This window comes from Coptis chinensis, chromosome 3 (assembly GCF_015680905.1).
Source record: "Coptis chinensis isolate HL-2020 chromosome 3, ASM1568090v1, whole genome shotgun sequence".
Taxonomy (NCBI): Eukaryota; Viridiplantae; Streptophyta; class Magnoliopsida; order Ranunculales; family Ranunculaceae; genus Coptis; species Coptis chinensis.
In genome coordinates, this window is record NC_141458.1 from 26,971,068 (window position 1) to 26,993,636 (window position 22,569).

General features: G+C 39.4%; 2 protein-coding genes across 2 annotated transcripts; both read left to right on the plus strand.

Moving 5' to 3' along the window:
- Nucleotides 1–523: 523 nt before the first annotated feature.
- LOC147508921 (putative calcium-binding protein CML25) lies at nt 524–1,716 on the plus strand. The gene has a single exon (XM_086599177.1). It carries the CDS (start codon nt 860–862, stop codon nt 1,439–1,441), a length of 582 nt encoding a protein of 193 aa, XP_086455303.1. The 5' UTR covers nt 524–859; the 3' UTR covers nt 1,442–1,716.
- A 1,037-nt stretch (nt 1,717–2,753) lies between these two features.
- On the plus strand, nt 2,754–5,145 carry LOC147508922 (uncharacterized). Its single transcript, XM_086601267.1, has 3 exons — nt 2,754–3,148; nt 3,252–3,422; nt 4,701–5,145. Exons 1-3 carry the CDS (start codon nt 3,012–3,014, stop codon nt 4,942–4,944), a joined length of 552 nt encoding a protein of 183 aa, XP_086457393.1. The 5' UTR covers nt 2,754–3,011; the 3' UTR covers nt 4,945–5,145.
- The last annotated feature ends 17,424 nt before the right edge of the window (nt 5,146–22,569 follow it).

Consider the following 22,569-nt stretch of genomic DNA (forward strand, 5'->3'; position numbering starts at 1 on the left):
TACTACTTTGATTAGGAACTATTAGTTGTTTTATAGTATTAGTGGATTGTTACTTCTACCACGTTGATTATTGGTTGTTTGCTTCGGATTGAATTGAATTGGTGTGCTCTATAGTTTTTAAAGCACAAGCCCCCCCCCCCCCCCTATATACAAGAGATAAAGTTACGACTTACAATTTCCAAGAGTGTCGGGTTTGTACACAAAATATCCCAATTCTATCCACGGTCCATAGTCTTTTGCATTGAAGTGTTGGAAACATATATCTTGACTAAGGATTGGCATTGCTATTCACAAGGACTGGCCCTGAGGATTGGCATTGCTATTCACAAGGGGCTTGCGACCCAATTTGTAGCCTGCTTGACCTCGAAATCTTTTGCATTATATGATCAATTTTAGATTTATATCAAATAAAATATATCTTTAATTTTAAAAAAAAAAAAAAAATACCATGTACATATGAAAACTTAGTTGTTCCCTCTTCTATCAATCTATTATTAAGTGTATTTTGCATTTTAGGTATTTGCTTATTCACGAATTTTACCTAAGAAAAGGTTAAAATCAAATTTTAGCTTCATTCCAACTAAACAAAATTCAGTAACATTATTAGGACAAGAAGATTAGTTCTATCCCAACTAAATCACACCCAAATTTTAGCTTCAAAAAAAACCAAACAAACACAAATCATTTTCAACCACGTCTCTACTCTATAACCGAACTAACTACTCCCTTAATTCACGTTTATTAAGGATGCCTCTTGTTTCTAACGCTTGTTTTCTTTCCCATCAAAAAACTTGTCTCTAATAATATAATAACACAACTCATTTCCATTCCAACACTTGAAGAATCATCATCAAGAGCAATGGGCATTCGTTCTTTTCTTGCAAAGAAAAAGAAAAAACTCAAATCATTGTCATCAAACACTCAAAATGTACAAAACCCATTGTTGTTTCAACAAACCCAAGTTGAAGAGCTGAAGCATGTATTCAACATGTTTGATGTGAATGGAGATGGGAAAATATCAAAGTCTGAGTTGGGTTCAATGATGAAAAGTTTAGGCCATATTGCAACAGAAGAAGAAGTAGAGGATATGATTAAAGAAGTGGATTCAGATGGTGATGGGTATATTGATCTGAATGAGTTTATTGAATTAAATACAGAAGGGGTTGATTCAAATAAAGTTTTAGATGATTTGAAGAATGCATTTCTAGTATATGATGTGGATCGTAATGGGTCTATTTCACCTGATGAGTTACAAAAAGTTTATAAAAGTTTGGGTGAAAAAGTTAGTATTGAAGAATGTAGGACCATGATTAGCTTGGTTGATGTGGATGGTGATGGTTTGGTTAATTTTGAAGAGTTTAAAGTTATGATGATGGGTAATTTTAATAATGAATCAACGGCTGAGATTGCGCGACGATCAAATGTGTTGGTCGAGACTTGAGATTCGATGGAGGAGATTGCATGGGGGTGGGCCTGTAACCTGGGCATTGTGTACACATTTTAGGTTGTCTTTTTACTCTTTTTTTTTTCTTTGATATTCAAGGATCCCATATTCTGGTGAATTGGGATTGTTATGTTAAATTGCTAATGAAGTCTACTTTTTTCTTTTTTTTAATGGCTTTGTTATGTTGTTGTTCTCTGCTATGTAATGATTAGGCTATAAGTTCAATTTGATTATGCAATAGTCAGCAACATGATTAAGTTTTATATTGTTAATTTGTTATGTTCCATTTGTTTATTCATCCAATAAACCAAGGCCCAAAATTTCGATATCGGTTAATATATCGGTGTACCCAAAAACTCGGATATATCGGATATCTCGGTTTTTTTGGTGACCAGTCTAAAGTTTCTAAAATATCGGATATCTCACCGATATATCTCGCCGATATATCCGATATATCTCGGATATTTCGGATATTTCGGAAATTTCAATATTAAATTATTAACAATTGGTCAAAAAGTCAACTGATATATATCGATTATCTCGGCGATATAAACTTTCATATCGGAAATTCCGATATATCTCGGAAAAAAAGGGGTTTAATATTCGGTGGATATATGTTGGAAATATCGATATCGGTGTACCAATTTACCGAGATATATCGGCGAGATATCGGATATCTCGGCGATATTTTGGGCCATGCAATAAACAACAAAAGTTTCTGAGACATTGAAGTTTACCAAGGTCCAACTCCAGGGTGAGATAGACACAGTAGTCGGAGCATTACCGTATATGTATGCCTCGTTAGATCGGAATTACCGATTAGAAGAGGAAATGTAGTGATGTATATTATAGATACCTCTTTGAAATATCCTCCATTACAGGCAGAAGTCTCACGATATATTTGACATTTGATCAATGTTACCAGTTCCATATGTCCCATGTTCCAATGTTCTCCAAAAACGGTTATAACTGACAAGATCATGAAATTCTTGAAACCGTGTAATTATGAAAATCAAAGCACAGAGGACTGGATCACTGGACTAGTGTCATTGTTTGGTGGTGGTGGTGGTTTGAGTTTGGTCATTGGACTGATAGGAGTATAAATCTTCTATAGAATAGAACAAGTTAATATATTCAATAGAATTAAAAAACAGTTGCACACAATGGTAGACAAAAGCTCATTTCATGCTTCAAAACTCAGATCAACACTACGTTGAAGTGTTGAACTTGATCTATGTCTATCGGACTATGCCATAAATATTCCTAGTCTGTGGGCTATAAAAGACTCGACCCAATAGTTAGCAACACTATGAAGGCCCGTTAATCTTCATCTGAAATCTGAACAACCAACAAGTGAAAAGAGAGTGGTCAACACTCCAGAGAGTGAATCTTGATATTTCCTACACGGTTCTACCCATTGCGTTTTCACCACGTGGCCAGCTGAGAATCATATAGGGGATAAGCTTACTGCCACTTATTTGGAAAAAATCTAGCCAATGAGCACTCTCTGAATGCAAAAGAAGTAAACTCCCATGAAACATTAGGATCAACTTATCAGCAAACAACAATGGCATTTGCTTCATCACAACAAAGCTTCCTAACCAATGCCCTCATTTCAAGCCTCAAACCCAAGTACACGAACTTAAATACTTCAACAAAAATTTTGTGTCAATCCCCTGGTAAGAAAGACAATGGCTCGTCAAGGTAAATTCCAATATATATATATAGTCCTGTACAAAATTTAGAGTTCAATTCCCACGTTTTTTTACAAAATCATTGAGAAGTTTATTTTTACTTGCAATTATAGTAAAAGAGAGTTGCAGTTAGCGAAACTGGCCATGGTCACATTGGCTGCTGGTGTGCTGACGCTAGGATCTGTTGATGGAGCATTGGCAGCCAAATCAGCTGGTAGAGTTGGTGGTCAGGCCTTTCGACCATCGGCTCCTCGACCATCTGCTCCTAGATATAACAATTCAAGGTAATTCAAGGCTTTAATATTGAAGTTGAGCAGCTTAAATAAGTTTAAGCAGAACTAGCTAGTTTGTGTAACTTTGGATGCAGTGACAAGTTCTAGACTAAGGCCGGGCGGTATCAGTTTCATTGTGACTCTTTATAGAATAGTTGTTAAAGCGTGCATATGAGGTTGAAACACACTTATGCATCAGATTTTAGGTATGTATACAACTCTACAAGTAGACTGTTGAAGGCTGTCTTCGACATAACCAAATAATGACTACAATACAACATAAAGTTTGAAGAAACAATTCACTCTTTAGGGACAAAGTTTACTATAGCTAGAATCTGGGAATTTTGTTGAACACATTGAGAGTCTGGTGGACTTCTCTAAACTAGCTTGTTAACCTTGTTTCAACTTTAAAGCCAAACCAACAAATTTTGTTTTCTCTCCAATAATCCTAATGGTTTGACACAAGTAGGACTCCTTTATATAAATACTAGTTCAGAATGTGTCTGTGAATCATCTATAGGTTCACCTTTTGAGGGAATTAGACTTTTTAGTTGCTTTAGAAAGACTAGTCATTCGGGAAGTAATTCTCATCTTTCATAGTCTCTTCAGGGTATTCGATCGTATAGAAAAACTCTGTACGCAAAATGGTGGTTGTCCTCTGAATAAAACAGTAATCGCACAAAAAGGCAAAATTCAGCTTCAGAATTAGCTCTTACAGCTAGAGTACGCAGACTGGATTGCAGTTCTGGTTGTTGTTCATAGTGCATATAATGTAAGTTAAGTTTGGTAATCAGAACTCCTCTGCTGCACTGTTAAATAAACATACTGCTGCAGAACTCACCTGTACTTATAGAACTATATATACGATCGCTTGCTAAAGTTAAACTACAACCTAACTAATATAATAATTTGCAACAAAAGTACCTCTTAGCATATGGATCAACTACACTTTCAGTGCAACAATTCCGTGGACCAACTATCGAAAGTATGAATATGTTTATTTGTAATGTTTCTAATAAAATAAACATATGCATTTCTTATGCAAGTGTCTGTGAAGACGTGAAGTTTGCACTAGAAAGTGGAATCACCTGGTGTAATTCCCTCGTGCAATCTGGCACCACCCAGAGTCAGGAAATTTACTTCAAATTACCATTGAACTAGTTGTTGAATCCTTATATTTCCCTTAATTTACTCATTTTGTTCTTTGTTTATTGCATGGTTTTATTTTACAAGCTAGAGGTTTGTCCGTTTTTCCTACTGATTATTGACACAAAACTATAATGCTACCAGGACCAACATATACGTGAACCCGCCAGTAGCGCCTCCTCTTGTTGGTGGTTATGGATACGGATATGGTGTTCCATATGGTGGATGGGGTTGGTCTCCTTTCTCATTCTTTGCACCAGGCCCCAGTGTTGCCGTTGGTGTTGGAGGAGGTTTTGAACTTCTGCCACTGTTTATATTCTTCGGTGTTGCTGCTGCTGTATTCAGGAGATTCGGAGGATCAAGGGATGATGAAGATGATGACTATTAATCCCTTAGTTTAGACAATGTGTTTGATAAATACTTTATACTTCGTCAAAGAGTTCAACATCCGATTGTAACATTTTATCAGCAATATAGTCAAAGTGTATGAGAAATGTAACATGTATCGAAATGAGGTCAAATTATGTGCGACTGCCAAGTAACACATCCGACATCAGGGGTTTGACTGATGGCATTTTACTGGGACAAACATTCTTGAGACAACTTCAACCCAGATCTAAAGCAATTTATGATGTTAATACACACACACACACACACACACACCCCAACACACAAAAAAAAACTACACTACACATCCAAGCCAATGTGTGAGAGGACTTTTTCTGGTCATAGAGCCGAGTTGGCGGGCTTATGACTTTGAGCACCACTTTGAAACTCTGATGCCCTCCAGAACTTCTCCTATAATGTTTCCCCAGTGGATTACTGTAGCAACAAAAAAATAACCTTCTACTTTCCCCTTTCCGTCCCTTCCATCTACATTTCTAAATGCACTCATATCACCCGCACAATACAGACAGACATAATTAACACAAATAATGTGATGACAAGATTTGCCATACGCCAACAGCTACTAAATGAATTAGGTTTCTTAAGCACCTTTACAGAGGAATCAGGTGTTGATCTGGGATCACATAAGTTATTGTTAGTTGGATCAGACCCAGATTGGCTGTTCTCCAAGCAAACGAGGCTACTGAAATGAGTGACCAATTCACCATCCCAGGTAGAAGCTAAGTTTAGTACATATTCATCATTCATAACAGATTCATAGTTGGAGCAAACACAATCATAATGCATCATACATTTTCTGTCGCCAATCTTAGTCCATTTGGGTTTCTCCGAGTCTTGTAGTATCCAAATAAAAATACAATGTATCAGGAACAGAGTTTAGCAAGTACAAAGATCCCTTGACCTCCACCAACTGTAAATGCCAACCACCCATACCAGGAATGCGATCTTCCTTACAAACTTCCTCTGGTATTTCAATATCCTCACTTGCTATGTCCATTGAGAGGATTATCCGTCTTTTCCTAATAGAAGATGTCCAATACACTTTTCCATGGCAGACAATAGGATCACGAGAAGCCTCCTCGCAATTTTTAGGTAGATTCAAAACCCTCCAAGATGACTTGCTCATCCAGCGACTGTTAGAAAAATGATTTGCTCAAATCCATTTAAATATGAATGAGTAGTTTGTTTCCCAAGTTACCCCACTTAAGATGAAATGAGTTTTTCTTTGAAGCGATGACGTAATGTGAGAAAAACCTTTTCAAAATGATGCATTTGTTTGAAAGCGATTGCATTATGCGAAAAAGTGCTACCTTTCGAAATGTGCCTTTGGTTTGAAGCGATTGCATCATGCCGAAAAGGTGCAACCTTTCGAAATAGGCACCGGTTGAAACGATGCTATATGCCGAAATGGTGTGTCCTTCGAAACATGTGACTTTTCAAAGAGTTGCTTACTTTTTTCCCGAGAGTTTGTTGTTGTTTTGAAAAGGCACCATTCACCTATAAATAAGTGGATGAATTTGGAGAGAAAAATACACCGAGATCACACGAGTTCGATCTTTTCTCTTCTCCCTCGTTCTTAGTCAAATACTATGTTGTGTTTTTTGAGTCTATAGAATTGAAGTGCTAGCTTTCTATAGAAGGAAATCCGTTCTATCTTGGGAGATAGTTTCCCATCAACCTTCAAGCAGTGAGGGAAAATCTGTCTTAAGGACATAGTGTATCTACACTAGGCTCGGATTTAATTAAGAAGTACAAGACACTTACAAGACAAAAGATTTGTATAGTTTGGTAATTGGTAAAGAGTAAGTACAATTAAGTTGTATATTCCTAACAACTTAAGGCAGATTTCCTTTTCCTCTTCTTTTACCACGAGCGAATTTGTTTTTGTTTTCTTTTCTTTTTTGGTTTAAGGAAATAACGAAGGTGTGTTTCTATTTTAGAATAGAAATGACAACACCACCGAGGTTCTCCTATTCATCTTTGTTCCTATTTCATTTGTTAGACCTACTAGTTCGTTGAATGGTATGAACATTTTGGTCCCCGATGGCGACCTTATGTTAAGTAGAAGTGGAACTCAATAACTACTGGTGTATACTAGCAATGGTAGATCTTTGGTTCAACTCATCACGTTAATCTACGAGTATGTATCACGAGGCTATTGGATTGAAACTTCGCGAGAATCTAGGGCTCTATGAGAGGCTTGAACCAAGAAGCCGAACCGGTGAAAGGACTTCGCTTTGGAAGTTGACATTAAGATGCAATGTTGGCGAGGAAAGGTGGACCTGATGGTAGCTCGCTTAGACCATTTTCAAGTCATTCTTGGAATGGACTTCTTGAAAGCAAACAAGGTGGTGGTAATGCCACACTTGGAGGGAATTATGATCCACGATTCCGAGAATCCTTGCTTCATTCCAGATGTTAGGAATGGCTAGTGCTAAAAGGGTTCTAAAAATATTGTATTATTTGTAAGATGTATGGGTTTTACTATTGCGCCAAAGAGTGCCAATAAAGAAGATTGTTTAAGATATTGTTCTGTAAGCATACTTGTAAGCAAAATTGAGGTCTTAGAAGTGTTTCGATACTATATGAATGATATGTGACATTCTTTAACAAGACGCCTCACTTGCTAAACATATATCTAAATGGTTTTCCAATTTATTGACTTTGTCATGAGAAATTGGGAAAATATAGGGGATCATGAATCTCCTTGAATTAATTAATTCAAAATTGGAAATTTGTTGAAGCATTACTCAAAAGACATCAAATGTGGTGTTTTACTCTAGGAGAGATGCATAAATTTCTTGGAAATCCTCAAAGCAAACGTGCATAGCGAGGTCCATTATGGAATCAGAATTCATAGCATTGGACAAGGCAGGAGAAGAAGAAGAGTGGCTTTGAAATTTCTTAGAGGATATTCCAAATCTGGGCTAAACATACCCGGTGATGTGTATACTTGTGATGACCAATCTGCTATTGGTAGAGTTAACGGAGTAGCATGTATAACTTGGGGAAGTCTCGACATATCGTCGTAGACATAATACCGATTAGACAATTGCTCTCAAATGGAGTTATCTCAATCGACTATGTAAGGTCAAAAGATAACATCATGGATCCGCCTACAAAAGGTTTAACAAGAGAGCAAGTAGAAAGATTATCAAGGGAATGGGCTTAAAGCTTTTGAGATAATCAACCAAGAGTCATCATAATGGAAAAACCAACCTAGTTATTTGGAGATCCCAAGATCTAGGTTCAATGGGCCAACTGAATTATGTTTGTGTGACTCGGTTAGCTTTGGAGAGTAATATTATACTCTAACCCATTCCTATATAAGGGCGGTGCATATATGCCCTTGAGAACCGGGATAAGTCAAGCTTTTAATGATTTACTATATCTTGGAAAGTTATGTTATCCAAGTGGAGTATTGCGGGATACTCTTTATAGAAATCACCTATGTTAGTGTGAAGTGGGGCCGCTTCTATGAGAATTTTAAAGACAAATATCTCAAAAGCACTATCTGAAACCAAGAAGTGTTCAAGGCCAACAGTATTCGAGACGGTACTGCGTGAAGATGATTGTCTAGGTTTATACAAACGGCTGACAGTTCAAGGACATTAATTGAAGTCTACTAATCGTCCAATTAAATCGATCGTCTTTCACTAAGGCAAGTTCAAGGCCTCCCATGCTACTTGACGTGACGGTATCTTTTCATTTGTAAAAGAACGTAAATCCGATGTTTATGATAGAAGAAGCCAAATTTTCATTCATGTGGGGGATTGTTAGAAAAATGATTTGCTCAAATCCATTTAAATATGAATGAGTAGTTTGTCTCCCAAATTACCCCACTTAAGATGAAATGGGTTTTTCTTGAAACAATGCGTAATGTGAGAAAAACCTTTTCAAAATGATGCATTTGTTTGAAAGCGAGTGCATTATGCGAAAAGGTCGCGACCTTCGAAATGTGCACCGGGTTTGAAAGCGGTGCATCATGCGAAAAAGGTGCAACCTTTCGAAATAGGCCTTTGGTTGAAACGATGCTATATGCCGAAAATGGTGTGTCCTTTCGAAACATGTGACTTTTCAAAGAGTTGCTTACTTTTTTCGAGAGTCACCGTGTTGTTTGAAAAGGCACCACTCACCTATAAATAAGTGGATGAATTTGGAGAGAAAAATACACCGGATCATCTGAGTTCGATCTTTCTCTTCTCTCCATTTGTTCTTAGTCAAATACTATGTTGTGTTATTTGAGTCTATAGAATTGAAGTGCTAGCTTTCTATAGAAGGAAATCCGTTCTATCTTGGGAGATAGTTTCCCATCAACCTTCAAGCACCGTGAGGGGGAAAATCTGTCTTAAGGACATAGTGTATCTACACTAGGCTCGGATTTAATTAAGAAGTACAAGACACTTACAAGACAAAAGGTTTGTATAGTTTGGTAATTGGTAAAGAGTAAGTACAATTAAGTTGTATATTCCTAACAGCGACCACCTAGTGTCAACACTGAGAGACTGCCAGAGCGACCACTACCAACTTCATATATCCGTTGATGTACAGGATCGTGATGAGGACCTTGATTCTTTATATGCCAAGCCACAAGTTTATATTGGTGTATGGTATTATCAAACACAAGTCGACAAAATCCATAAATCTCAAGTGGTGGAGAAGGAAGCTTGATCCAATAGCGAGTGATGGGATTGACAATGCAATAACCATCAACCTCGTGTAAATAGAGACCAACAATTAAACCATCACACGACGTAAGGGGGGGTTGGAACACGGTATAACTGTTAAAATATTCTTCCAAATCAGCATCGCTCTTCTGTCGTAACTGCGAGGGATAGGAAACATGTCTTCCAATTTTGCGACAAACACCTCTCCAGCTATGTGGTCGTAAATGCAGATAGTCTTCACACCACCGTCACGTCTCAACGTGGTACCCTCAGGCGGTAGAGATCTGCATCGAATGAGGTGAGCTTGGACAAACCATTGTTCAGATATTGATCGTACAAACACACTTGAATCTCTTGAGAGTACAAACGGGCGAGTATCTCTTGAAAGAGGATGTCATCGGTAAGATTTACAGCACCACTACCTCCTCCTTTTTCTCTTTCTTCTTCTACAGGAAAAACTTGATCGCACAAGGTCATGGATTCCATCATGGAAGAAAAGCCACCACGCCAATACATTAATATATACCTGACCAAATTCAAACCTCATGTTCTTTGTTTTCCTACGTGGATGGACGTGGATCTCTCTCTATTAGGAACTTTCCTACGTGAAATAGAATTCCTTACCTTTAAGAAAGACTATCGTACTAGGGAACTACAACTGTACCAAATTTAATTAATACTGGGCTATCCTTATGCCAAAAAAGAAAGCTCCATCACCCGGTATAGTAGCTTCTCCATCGTTGATCGTTTACAAATTCTAACATATATAGTCTGTTGGACGCGAATAAAGAAAATAAACAATGAAGAGACAAGGACAACAAATCACAGCAGTAACAGGGAACAACCAAGGCGCGGATTAGGCTGTCTTTAGATTTTGCTCCTTCCAGTGGTGTAGAAAGGCAGCGGTGGCGTCTTCCTCACAAGATACAATGGTTTAGCAAACTGACTTGCCCTTGAACAGGCTGCTCTCTAGAACGGCAGTATAACTCTCTCTGGCGGCTACAGTAAGAAGAGAAGAAGAGGTTAGGTTTCACAAGTTTTGTTTCTGGATATTGAAGTGCTCCTACTAGGAATAGAAGTCCGAAACTTTGTTGTCGAAGCAAAACAAGTTTAGGTAACTGGCTAAGCCACTACCCACTAGCGAGACACACAGGAAGCCCAAGCCCGACACGACGTGACTCGATGCGGTGTGAGCGGGCGCGCGTGCGTGTGGCTTTGGGTGAGTCCTCCCTCATAACACAAAAGCCTTTGTACCCTAAGGGCACGCCCTTATGGTAGAAGAAGTCCTCATATACTTAACTTGCTAGTGGTGGATAACCAATGTGGGACTATTTTCTATGGACTAAAGTGGAGAGAACACTCTATGTTCTTTTCCTCCACTTTGCACACACACACTAGTACTTTGAAATATAATAGAGATTCCAACAATATCCACTATTTCAAAATATTAATAGTCTCCCACTATTTTGGAATAGAATATTACAAAAGAAATGAGTTAACGAAATGCCAGAGAGAATCGAAAAAGCAATGTCTAAGATACTGGTGCTTTACGGGCTTGAACTAGTCATAGGGTAACATGTCCTATATGTCTTATAATACGTGAAAGTGGTGGATTAAACAATCTTTGAACCAACATTCCCTTGTAGTAAAATAGATCACATGCACCCACACTACTCTTTCATTATATGCCAGTTCTGCAGTGTTGCGCTTTTTGGCACTGCGCTATCTGTGTTTCATAAATGCTCTAGGATACAAGCCTAAATATCCATAAGAACCGACCCAGTTCTACATTCATATAGGTGGATATCCATCAAGTGTACATTGCAGTTAAAATACACTATCTCATTATAAAATGGACTATGGATTCCACTAAGCTAAGAGTAAAATAACTCATCCTCACTCATTGCAATTCAAGTTATACAATGTATACAAAAAATACTATCTCGTCATAGGGTGGGACGTCTCAAAAAGGACGATAGCATACCAGAGCGACTAGGTGACTTGTTTTTCCCTTTGAACCTACTTCATGGGATCTCCAATCACATAAGTAGGGTTGCCGTTAGTGTCGCCCCCTATCTTAGGCAAAAGTCTCATCCCCCTCGACTTTTCAACCACTTGCCTCTTGCTAAGCGGTTTGGTCAGAAGATCGGCCAAATTTAACTCTGACCTCACATAATCTAGAGCCACAACTCCAGATTCCAACAGCTGCTTCATAGATTGTAGTCTCAAACGTATATGTCTGCTTTTCCCATTGTACAATTTGCTTTTTGCTTTTGCTATTGTGGCCTGACAGTCACAATGCATAGGTACAGCTGGAGGCAGTTTTGTACCAATAGGAAGATCTGCCAAGAGGTTTCTAAGCCACTCAGCCTCTGCACTTGCTTTATCTAAAGCAATAAGCTCGGACTCCATGGTTGAACGAGCTATCAAGGTCTTCTTTGAAGATTTCTAAGCTACTGCACCGCCACCAAGGGTGAATATATAACCACTAGTGGACTTGATATCATGAAAATAAGATATCCAGTTTGCATCACAATAACCCTCTATCACAGGTGGAGTTTGTCTAAAACGCATGCCGTAATTCATTATTCCTCTCAAGTACTTGGCTAGTCTCTCTAACGCACTCCGATATTCCTTGCTAGGACAATAAGTGTATCTGCTTAGCCTCTTAACTGCATAAGCAATGTCAGGTCTAGTACAATTCATCAAGTACATGAGACTACCAATAATTTGGGCACATTTAGACTGAAGGACACTATGTTGATATTTTTCTTAAGTTCACTATTTGCCTCATAAGGTGTCGACATAGGCTTACTATCATAATAGTTAAACTTTTTCAAAAACTTCTCAACATAATGCTTTTGTGAAAGCGTATAGCTATCACTGTTTTTGATGATCTTGATTCCAAGAATCACATCAGCTTTTCCTAAATTCTTCATTTCAAATTGAGAGGATAAGAACATCTTGATATTTCTCATAACATCAAGGCTAGGACTCATGATTAACATGTCATCCACATATAGACAGATAATCACATATGTATTAACATCAAAAGATTTAAAGTAAATACATTTATTAGTATCATTAATGTGATATTCATTGGACATTATAACACTGTCAAACTTTTCATGCCATTGTTTTGGCGCTTGTTTCAACCCATATAAAGACTTAACTAATTTGCATACCTTATGCTCATTCCCTGGTATTATAGTACCCTCATGCTACATCATATATATATCTTCATCAAGATCACCATTCAAAAAAACAGTTTTTACATCCATTTGATGAATAAATAAATTATGAATAGCACCTAGAGCCATTAAAACTCTTATAGAAAAAATCCTAGTTACATGAGCATAAGTATCAAAATAGTCAATGCCTTTTTTCTGGGAGAACCCCTTGACTACTAGTCTAGCCTTTTATTTATCAATGGAACCATCTAGTTTTAATTTCTTTTTGAAGATCCATTTGTAACGTATAGGTTTTGCCCCATGAGGTAGATCAACTATCTCCCATGTGTGATTAGATATAATTGAATCTAGTTTTGAGTTTATAGCATCTTTTCAGAAAGGTACATCTCTAGAATTGATTGCCTCATTATACGTCACAAGATCATCATCAACGAGAAACGTGTAAAAGTCATCACCAAAATTGATGGATTTTCTTTCTCTTTTACTCTTCCGAATTTCTTGTTCATAAATTTCAGGATCTGTTGATTGTTGTTCACTAGGAGCAACCAACCTCTCAATGCCAATTTTCAAAGGAAACATATTCTCAAAGAAATCAGCATTTTTACTCTCTATAACAGTGTTAGCATCGACAAGGTTATTATCAGATTTTACTACTAAAAATCTATATGCAACACTATTATGAGCATAACCAATGAACATACAATCAACAGTTCTAGGTCCTAATTTTCTCTTTTTAGGTTCGTTCACTAGAACCTTTGCAAGACACCCCCACATTTGAAGTATTTCAGGTTAGGTACATGACCTTTCCATAATTCATATGGTGTCTTATACTCTTATTCCCTGTTTTCTTGTTGGGTATCCTATTTTGTATATGGCAAGCAAATAGGATTGCTTCCCCCCCACAAGTTCAGGGAAGCTCCAAAACTTACAAGCATAGCATTCATCATCTCTTTTAGTGTTCTATTTCTTCGTTATGCTACTCCATTAGACTCAGGAGAGTATGGTGGAATAGTTTCATGAATAATGTCATTCTTGTCACAAAAGTCCTGGAAGGGGTTAGATTCATATTCTCCACCCATGTCAGACTGAAGTCTTTTAATCGTACAGTTAAGATGGTTTTCAACTTCAACTTTGTACTTGAGAAACAACTCATCGGCCTCATGCTTGTTTCTAAGTAAATATACTATGGTGTACTTAGAGAAGTCATTTATGAATGTAATATAATAAAACTTCCCCCCTCTAGACATGTACTTCTGAATTCACCCAAATCCGTATGAATAAGGGTCAGTAATCCAGTTTTATCTCTAGAAACAGTTCTGCAAGGTTTTTTTTGTGGCTTTAGTCTCAACACATATCTCACATTTATCATTAGAAAAATCAGAAATATCAGACAATAAATCACATGCTTTCATTATTTTCATATACTGAACATTCACATGTCCTAGTCTACCATGCCATATATTACAAGAGTCAAGCAAGTAAGCAGAAGCAGTTTCATTCTCATTAATAATAATGTTGTCAAGTACATTTAACATGAAAAGACCACTGTTATTACAATAATCTTTCCCAACAAAACTTTCATTCTTACTCAGAACGAACTTCTCACTTTCAAAAGTCACCTTGACGCCAGCTTTTCCCAGTAATGACAGAGAAATCAGATTCTAACGAATCTCAGGAACATGGAGAACATTACTAAGTGAAAGGGTTTTCCCTGAAGTTAACTTCAGAAGAATCTTGTTTGTTCCCTCAACAGGAACAGACCTTGAGTCACCCATATAGACCTTTCCATCTTTCACTAGTATGTAGTCTGAGAAAGCTTCAACATCACCACATACGTGGCGGGTGGCACCAAAATCTAGTACCCAGTTCTTCTTCCCAGTGGCCATGAACACTTGTGACATTATAACAGCAATTATATCATCTTCCTCAACTAAATTAGCATTGGGCGGATCATCAGTGTCCTTCTTGTGCCTGCACTGAAAAGCCCTATATCCCGGTTTACCACAAACATAACAATTTCCATTGCCAATACTACTTCTTTTAAAAGAAGTGCATTTGACCTTGAAATTCTTATTTTTGTTGTACTTCTGCTTTTTAGAGGTTTTGTTGGATTTGTTGGGATTACCTTCAACGATATTAGTTTTGGAATGGAATTCCTTAGACAATACCTCATCCCGAAGTCTTGTTATTTTCCTCTATGTGAATGTGAATGATCACATTCTCAAGAGTCATATGTTTGCATTTATGCTTCATACTATTCTTATAGTGTTTCCAAGACTCGGGGAGTTTCTCAATCAAACATCCAGTAACAAAGGTTTCGGGTAAATCAATACCCTTAGTTTTCAAAGCATTAACTAGCATATGAAAATCATGGATTTGAGACGTTACATCTATATCCTCTCTCATCTGGAACTTTAGAAAAGTCCCAACAACATATTTTTGAGTACCAGCATCCTCTATTATGTATTTTTTGTTCAAACTCTCTCATATATCATGTGCATTCTTATTTGAACAATAAATATCAAAAATTTCATTAGACAAGATACTCAAAATAGCATGACGACATACCTTATTCCTATTGAGCCAAGCAGCTTGATTTCTTTCGAAATCATTAGAACCTTCCATGGGTGCTGTATCAGTGAGATAATTTGCATACTTGAGTACATCTAGGGTTAAGAACACCTTTTCTCTCCATCGCTTGAAGTGTGAACCATTGAAGGATTCAATCTTTGACATATTGGGTAAGTTGCGAGCATTTAGTAAAGGTGCAATATCTCTCATATTCGAAGTAACTTCCATGACTCTTGAATTGGTTTCTTTGTTCGGCGTGTCTGCTGGTGTAGACATCTCGAATCTTTCCTTAAGATTGTTGGATGCGAATAAAGAAAACAATGAAGAGACAAGGATAACAGTAACAGGGAACAACCAAGGAGCGGATTAAGTTGTCCTTAGATTTCGCCCCTTCAATGGTGCCGCGTCTTTCTCACAGGATACAATGGTTTGATATTGAAGTGCTCTCTATGGGCGCTCTTGATTATATCCGAAACTTATTGTTGAAGCAAAACAAGTTTAGGTAATTGGCTCAGCCACTACCTATACAGTAAGCCCAAGCCCGACACGACTCGGTGCAGGCATGAGTCCTCCGTCCTAACACATAAGCCTTTGAACCCTAAGGGCACGTCCTTATGGTAGAGGAAGTCCTCATATACTTACCTTGCTAGTGGTGGATAACCAATGTGGGACTATCTTCTATGCATTAAAGTGGAGAGAACACTCTATGTTCTTCTCCTCCACTTTGCACACACATAGGGGTGTCAAAATGGCCCTCAAACCCTTAGCCCGCCCGCCCCGACCCGCCCCTAGGCCGAAAAAGCCCTCAAAATGAGGCCCTCACACATTCGTGGGCTGGGCCGACCCGGCCCTCAAGCCTTTGAGGGGAGGGTAAGGGCCTAGACTTCGAAACTTAAGCCCTCCCTTAAGCCCGGCCCTCATTAGGCCTTCAACATTTATTACATATATTTTAATAAAAAGATTTACAATATATTTCATTTTAACATTAATATGCTAAAAATCACTTAAAAAAACGTTTATCTATTAAGTTTGCCAACCTTATAATTTCATTATAATATTTTATGAAATGAATTTAATTGATTTTAATTGACTAATACAACTTTAACAAGTTTTTTTAGTAGTTTGAAAGTTTAATTGTGAAGTGCATTCGATTTTATCATTTTTAACTAATGTTTCTAAATTTATTTTGTAAATCAAATGTATAACATAGTATCCGGCCCTCACGTTTGGCCCTCAAGCCCGGCCCTTCAAGCCCTCTCGAGAGGGTTAAGGGGCGGGTAAAGGCTTCGAGATTTAAGTATTGGCCCGACCCGACCCGGCCCTCGAAGTAAATGAGGGTAGGGCTGGCCCGGCCCTCAAAGCATGAGGGCTTCATTGTTTGAGGGCCGGGCCAGCCCGGCCCAGCCCATTTGACACCACTACACACACTAGTACTTTGAAATACAATAGAGATTCCAACATAGTCCCGTACATATATTTAAGTTCGATTGCCCAAGATTGTTTCTAAAATCGTTGACAAGTTTAATTTTACTTGCAGCTATAGTAAAAGAGAATTGCAGTTAGCGAAATTGCCGGTGTGCTGTCGTGCTGACTCTAGGATCTGTTGATGGAGCAGCCAAATCAGACCTTTGATCATCGGCTCCTCAACCATCTGCTCCTAGATATAACAGTTCAACGTAATTCAAGGCTTTCACATTGGAAGTTGAGTATATAAGTTTCATAGAAGAACTAGCATGTGGAATAACTGTGGATGAAGTGAAACTAAGGTAAATCACATCAAACAAATTAACTGGAATAGTATAACTGTGATAAAGCATGCATATGAGGCTGAAACACACATGCATCAGATTTTTGGTATCTAACTACAACTCTTACAAGTAGATTGTTGAAGGTTGTCTTCCACATATTCCAATAATGATCAACTAAGGTAACAAAATAAACAATCCACTCTTTAGGGACAAGTTTACTTGCTAGAATCCAGGGATTTTGTTGAGCATATCGGGAGTGTAGTGTGTTGAGGTTTATATCAATACCAATCGATTCCCCCACTACACAGATAACTTGTATTTGAACACAATTCAACTCCGGACAAAATTTAAATATCAACTACAACCTATACTAACATGCCCAACTCGCTAAACAACTATTAACAACAGATAATAATGTAAAACAGTAAAAGCAAACCACAACACAAAGATTTACCGTGGTTCGGCCAATGATGCCTACTTCCACAAGAGCCAGTTCTTAATAAAGTGGGAAGGAAGATTACAATCTCTCCTTTCAGTCTCTCACCTTACTAGATCACTCTTATCTCTTTACAGGGTTGTATCTCTGTAAAGGTTCTCTCTCTTTTGTTTTAGTCTGGATTCCAATCCTTCTGACTTGTTAGGTTAGGTTTTCCAAAACCTTGATTTTTGGTTTTATCTCCAAAAACCAAATTTCGCGGGTACTGTAGCAAAGCCCACGAAAATTAGACCTGGGCGAAGAAGATATCTTCTTAAATTGATTGGAAGGCCAATGTAGCCCGGATGGGCTGGCTGGCCCTCATGGCGAATCTAATCTTTGGAACTGGAAGCGAGTCAGAAGTCCATCCGAAGTCTTGGTGGCCTCGACATTTCCAACGCCGAATTCACCCGTTTTCTCTCGGCTCTGTTTTCTCTCCTCATGTGAGGGATAACTCAACAATCTCCCCTCGAGCGGTGAGGGGGATACCTCCATGCAATTGCCAAATCAGCGGGGAGGAGTGTGTCGCCATTCGCAATAGCACAACAAACATCAAACTTACCTTTCGGTAAGACTTTGGTCATCATATCCGACCCGTTCTTGTCGGTATGGATCTTCTCGATACCACAAATGCTTGTCTTCGAAAGTACTTCTCTAATCAATGATAACGCCGCGTGTATGTGCTTGGATCTAGAATGAAAACTTCGGATTCTTGCTCAAGTGGATGGCGCCTCGATATCACATAGGACTACAAACTGTTTACGCTTTAGCCCTAGTTCGTCGAAGAACCTCTTCATCCATAGCAACTCTTTGCAACTTTCGGTGGCTGCAATGTACTTTGCTTACGTAGTGGAGAGGGCAACACACTTTTGCAACTTAGATTGCCAAGAAACTGCTCCCCGCAAAAGTAACCGGATAACCGGAGGTGGACTTCATCAGTCAACATCACCGCCATATGCGCATCGGTGTAGCCTTCAAGTAAGGGCTTACTTCCACCAAAGCACAAACACGATTTGGAAGTGCCTTTGAGATATCTCAATATCCACTTAACACCTTCCCAATGTTCTTTACCGGATTTGTGATGTAAATCGCTTACAACCCCAACGGCGAAAAGCAATATCCGGGTCTAGTACACACCATGGCATACATCAAAGCGCCCATCTGCGGATGCATAAAGGAATCTTTTCCATCTAACTCTGCTCATGCTCACCCTTAGGACACATCTCTTTGGTCATGCGCGGGCTGGCCACCAAGCGGGCGGACAAACCGACCGGCCGCTTTTGATCCATGTTGAATCTCTTCAACACCTTACCAATGTAGCTTTCTTGAAAGCCACAACTTCCCACTCTTTTTCGTCACGAGTGATCCGTGATCCCAGTATCTGCTTTGCTTGACCCAAATCCTTCATCTCAAAGGACTTACTCAAGTCTTTCTTCAACGGATATATCTTGTTGATGTTTGGGCCAACTATCAACATATCATCCACATATAGCAATAAGACAATGAAATCTCCATCCGGAAATCTCTCGAACAAACGCGACAATGATCGGAAGCGGACTTCTTGTATCCTTGCTTTCGCCATAAAGGAGTCAAACTTTATGTACCATCGTCTCGGTGCTTGCTTCAACCCATACAAGCTCTTTATCGACTTGCATACTAGGTGCTCCTTGCCTTTGACCTCAAACCCCCTCGGGTGATCCATGTAGACATCTTCTTCAAGGTCTCCATGAAGAAAAGTTGTCTTAACATCTAGCTGCTTTCAACCTCTAGGTTCATACTTGCGGCCATACCCAATACCACCCGGATAGAAGTCATCTTCACTACAGAGGAGAAAATCTCATCAAAGTCAATCCCTTTCCTTTGACCGAATCCCTTCCACAACAAAGGCGAGCTTTGTGCCTTGGGTGAGGATTGTTCTCTCACGCTTGACTTTGTATATCCACTTATTCTTGAGAACTTTTTCTCCTGTGGGTTTCTCAACTAACTTCATAAGTGTGATTCTTATGCAAAGAATCCATCTCGTCATGCATGGCCTTCAACCACTTTTCTTTTATGCGTACCTTCAAGTGCCTCTTGATAGTACATAGGTTCTCCACCATCCGATAGTAGCGACGCACGTATGTGGTGGATACTGGTTGAAGCTATTCTCCTCTGTCGGACCTCTTTTGCCCCATCTGGCGGTGCCTCGGGAGGTTGCACTTCGCTTGCTCGGTGGTGGTTCATGCATCTCATGCATCTTCTATACCAATAGGTTCTATCCCATCATGAGCAATAGGATTCTCATCATGAGCTTCAAACTCATGGTTTCTCTGCATTCTCAATGCCTTACGTGACGTTCCACGGTAGGAACTTCGGTTACGAATCAACAAGATCATTGGTGAAAGCCTCAGAAGCTTCACCCTCCTCAAAGTCTGCTATGGTTTGGTCTTCTAAGAACACAACATCTCGACCGGATTACCTTCTTGTTAATCGGATCATAGAGTTTGTAACCAAACTTTTCATCTCCATAACCGGAAAAATGCAACCGCTTGGCTTTGTCATCAAGCTTGGATCTCTCATCCTTCGGAATATGCACAAATGCCCCGCACCCAAATACCACCAGTATCCATAATCAACATCTCTGCTGACCATACTCTGCGGATAATCACTATTCGGAGGCTTTCTTGGTGGTGACGGGTTGATTACATGGTACGCGCATTGCTTCTACCCAAGAGCTTCTAGGTAGCTTAGAGTGAGATAGCATGCATCTCATCCTCTCTATAATGGTGCGGTTCATTCTCTCGCTATTCCATTACATTTGCGGTGTCTTGGGAGCGGTGCGCTTCATAACGAATCCCATGACTCGGCAATACTCTTCAAATGGCCCAATGTACTCACCCCCATTATCGGCGAATAATACACAACAACAACTTCGGTCTCTCTTTCCACCATCTTTGTGGAATTTCTCAAACACGCCAAGTTCTTCATCCTTGGTCTTCGCGACTATAGGCCCATATCTTTCTTGGCATCATCAATGAATGTCAAGAAGTCACGGCTCCCGGTGGGACTTCACTCTCATAGGACCACATAAAGTCAGGTGCACTAGCTCGAGGGCGGTGTCCTTTTCGTGAGGCGGGAATCTTTGGAAAGACACCTGTGTTGCTTTTCTACCAAACAATGAGTACATGTATTTAAATGTGTACCTTTAATGTGCGGCATGGCCTTTTGCTTAGCAAGAACTTCCATCCCTTTTATGCCCGTGTGACCGCGGTCTCTTGTGCTACCGGTTCGGATGAAGCTTCTTCTTACGCGCGTTAAATACGCTTTACACAAACTAGCGTGTTTTGTAAAAGAGCAAGTTTTCTTTCCTCCGGCGCTTCTGATGGAACCCTCGCTTTCGGTTCCATACCCGTTACCAAAGCGAGTTTACAAAGCCATCGATCATCTAATTTCCCGGCCGAAATTAGGCTTAACCGTATGTCGGGGACATGTCTTACATCCTTGAGTGTCAAGGTGTAGCCGACATTGGTTTTACATGAACATCTCAATGCCTATAATCTTGAGACGCCATCATTTACCATCCTCACTTCACCATATTCACCACGGTGTAGGTAGTGAAGAATCCCTGGCGGTGTGGCGTGATAGGATGCTCTCGTATCTATCACCCACTCGTATCGACATGAGGTACTAAGACAAAGACACACCACAATCGACCACAATTTCCACTGGAGGCGTTGACTAGTGCGGTAGTATCTCTTTGTGTTTCCGTTCCTCGCACCATGTCTTCATGTACCGCGGTTATTCTTCTCATCCCTCTTCGATTGTTCTCACTTTCATATCCGAAGTGGCCTTTTGTGGCACAATAGTAACATTGCCTCTCGCCTTAGGAGTTCTAGCTTCACCCCTAGATTTTACTTCATCACCTCACAGAGCGAGATGGTTTTTGTTTTGACCTCTCCCCCGTTTCTCTGTGAAAGGATCTCTCGAGTGAGAAGAGTCGCTTCTTGCACTCCTTCTAGTCTCCTCATTCAACAAAGGCGTGGTAGCTATCTCCATGGTAACAATTCCATCCTTGGGCGCTCCATGTAGAAACCGCTAATGTCTCCCAACTTTCGGGTAGAGAGCCTAATAGAAACAAAGCCTCAACTTCGTCTCCCAAATTGATCTTCATCAAATGCATCTGATTGATGATATTTTGTACTTCATTAAGATGCTCGGACATTGAAGAACCTTCTTGGTGGTGCCGTTAATGCGCAAACTTCTTAACGACTAACACTTTGTTTCCACCCGACTTCCTCTCATAAAGGTCTTCGAGTTTCTTCCATAGACTGAAGGCTGTAGTCTCTTGGGCTACATGGTGAAAGACACTGTCGTCAATCCATTTGTCGAATGTATCCAATCGCTTTTACGTCAAACTTTTTCACTTTCGGCCTCATGATTTTACGGTTTTACTCCCTCATTCTCGATGGGAAGTGCCAAGTCCTTGCGGTATAGCAAGTCTTCCATCTTGGCTTTCCGGATGGTGTAGTTCTTCCTATTCGGACTCATCATACAGTGTTCACGGAATGGTCCATCTCTACAAGTTATTTAACCTCAAATCTTCTCTCGGGAATTTCACAAACGTCAAACAAGCCCGACCAAGATATGGATAACACCCCAGGCTATTCTAACCAAGGCTCGATACCACTTGTTGGGGTTTATATCAATACCAATCGATTCCCCACTACACGGATAACTTGTATTTGAACACAATTCAACTCGGGACAAAATCTAAATATCAACTACAACCTATACTAACATGCCCAACTCGCTAAACAACTATTAACAATGATAATAATGTAAAGCGGTAAAAGCAAAACCACAACACAAAGATTTACCGTGGTTCGCCAATGATGCCTACTTCCACAAGAGCGGTTCTTAATAAAGTGGGAAGGAAGATTACAATCTCTCCTTTCGGTCTCACCTTACTAGATC

Bases quoted from the DNA above. Each gene is read 5' to 3' on its own strand.
- LOC147508921 (XM_086599177.1), top strand. From the start codon at position 860: ATGGGCATTCGTTCTTTTCTTGCAAAGAAAAAGAAAAAACTCAAATCA.
- LOC147508922 (XM_086601267.1), top strand. From the start codon at position 3,012: ATGGCATTTGCTTCATCACAACAAAGCTTCCTAACCAATGCCCTCATT. The intron at 3,149-3,251 runs GTAAATTCCAAT...TTGCAATTATAG, and splicing joins AAAGACAATGGCTCGTCAAG to TAAAAGAGAGTTGCAGTTAG. The intron at 3,423-4,700 runs GTAATTCAAGGC...TAATGCTACCAG, and splicing joins CCTAGATATAACAATTCAAG to GACCAACATATACGTGAACC.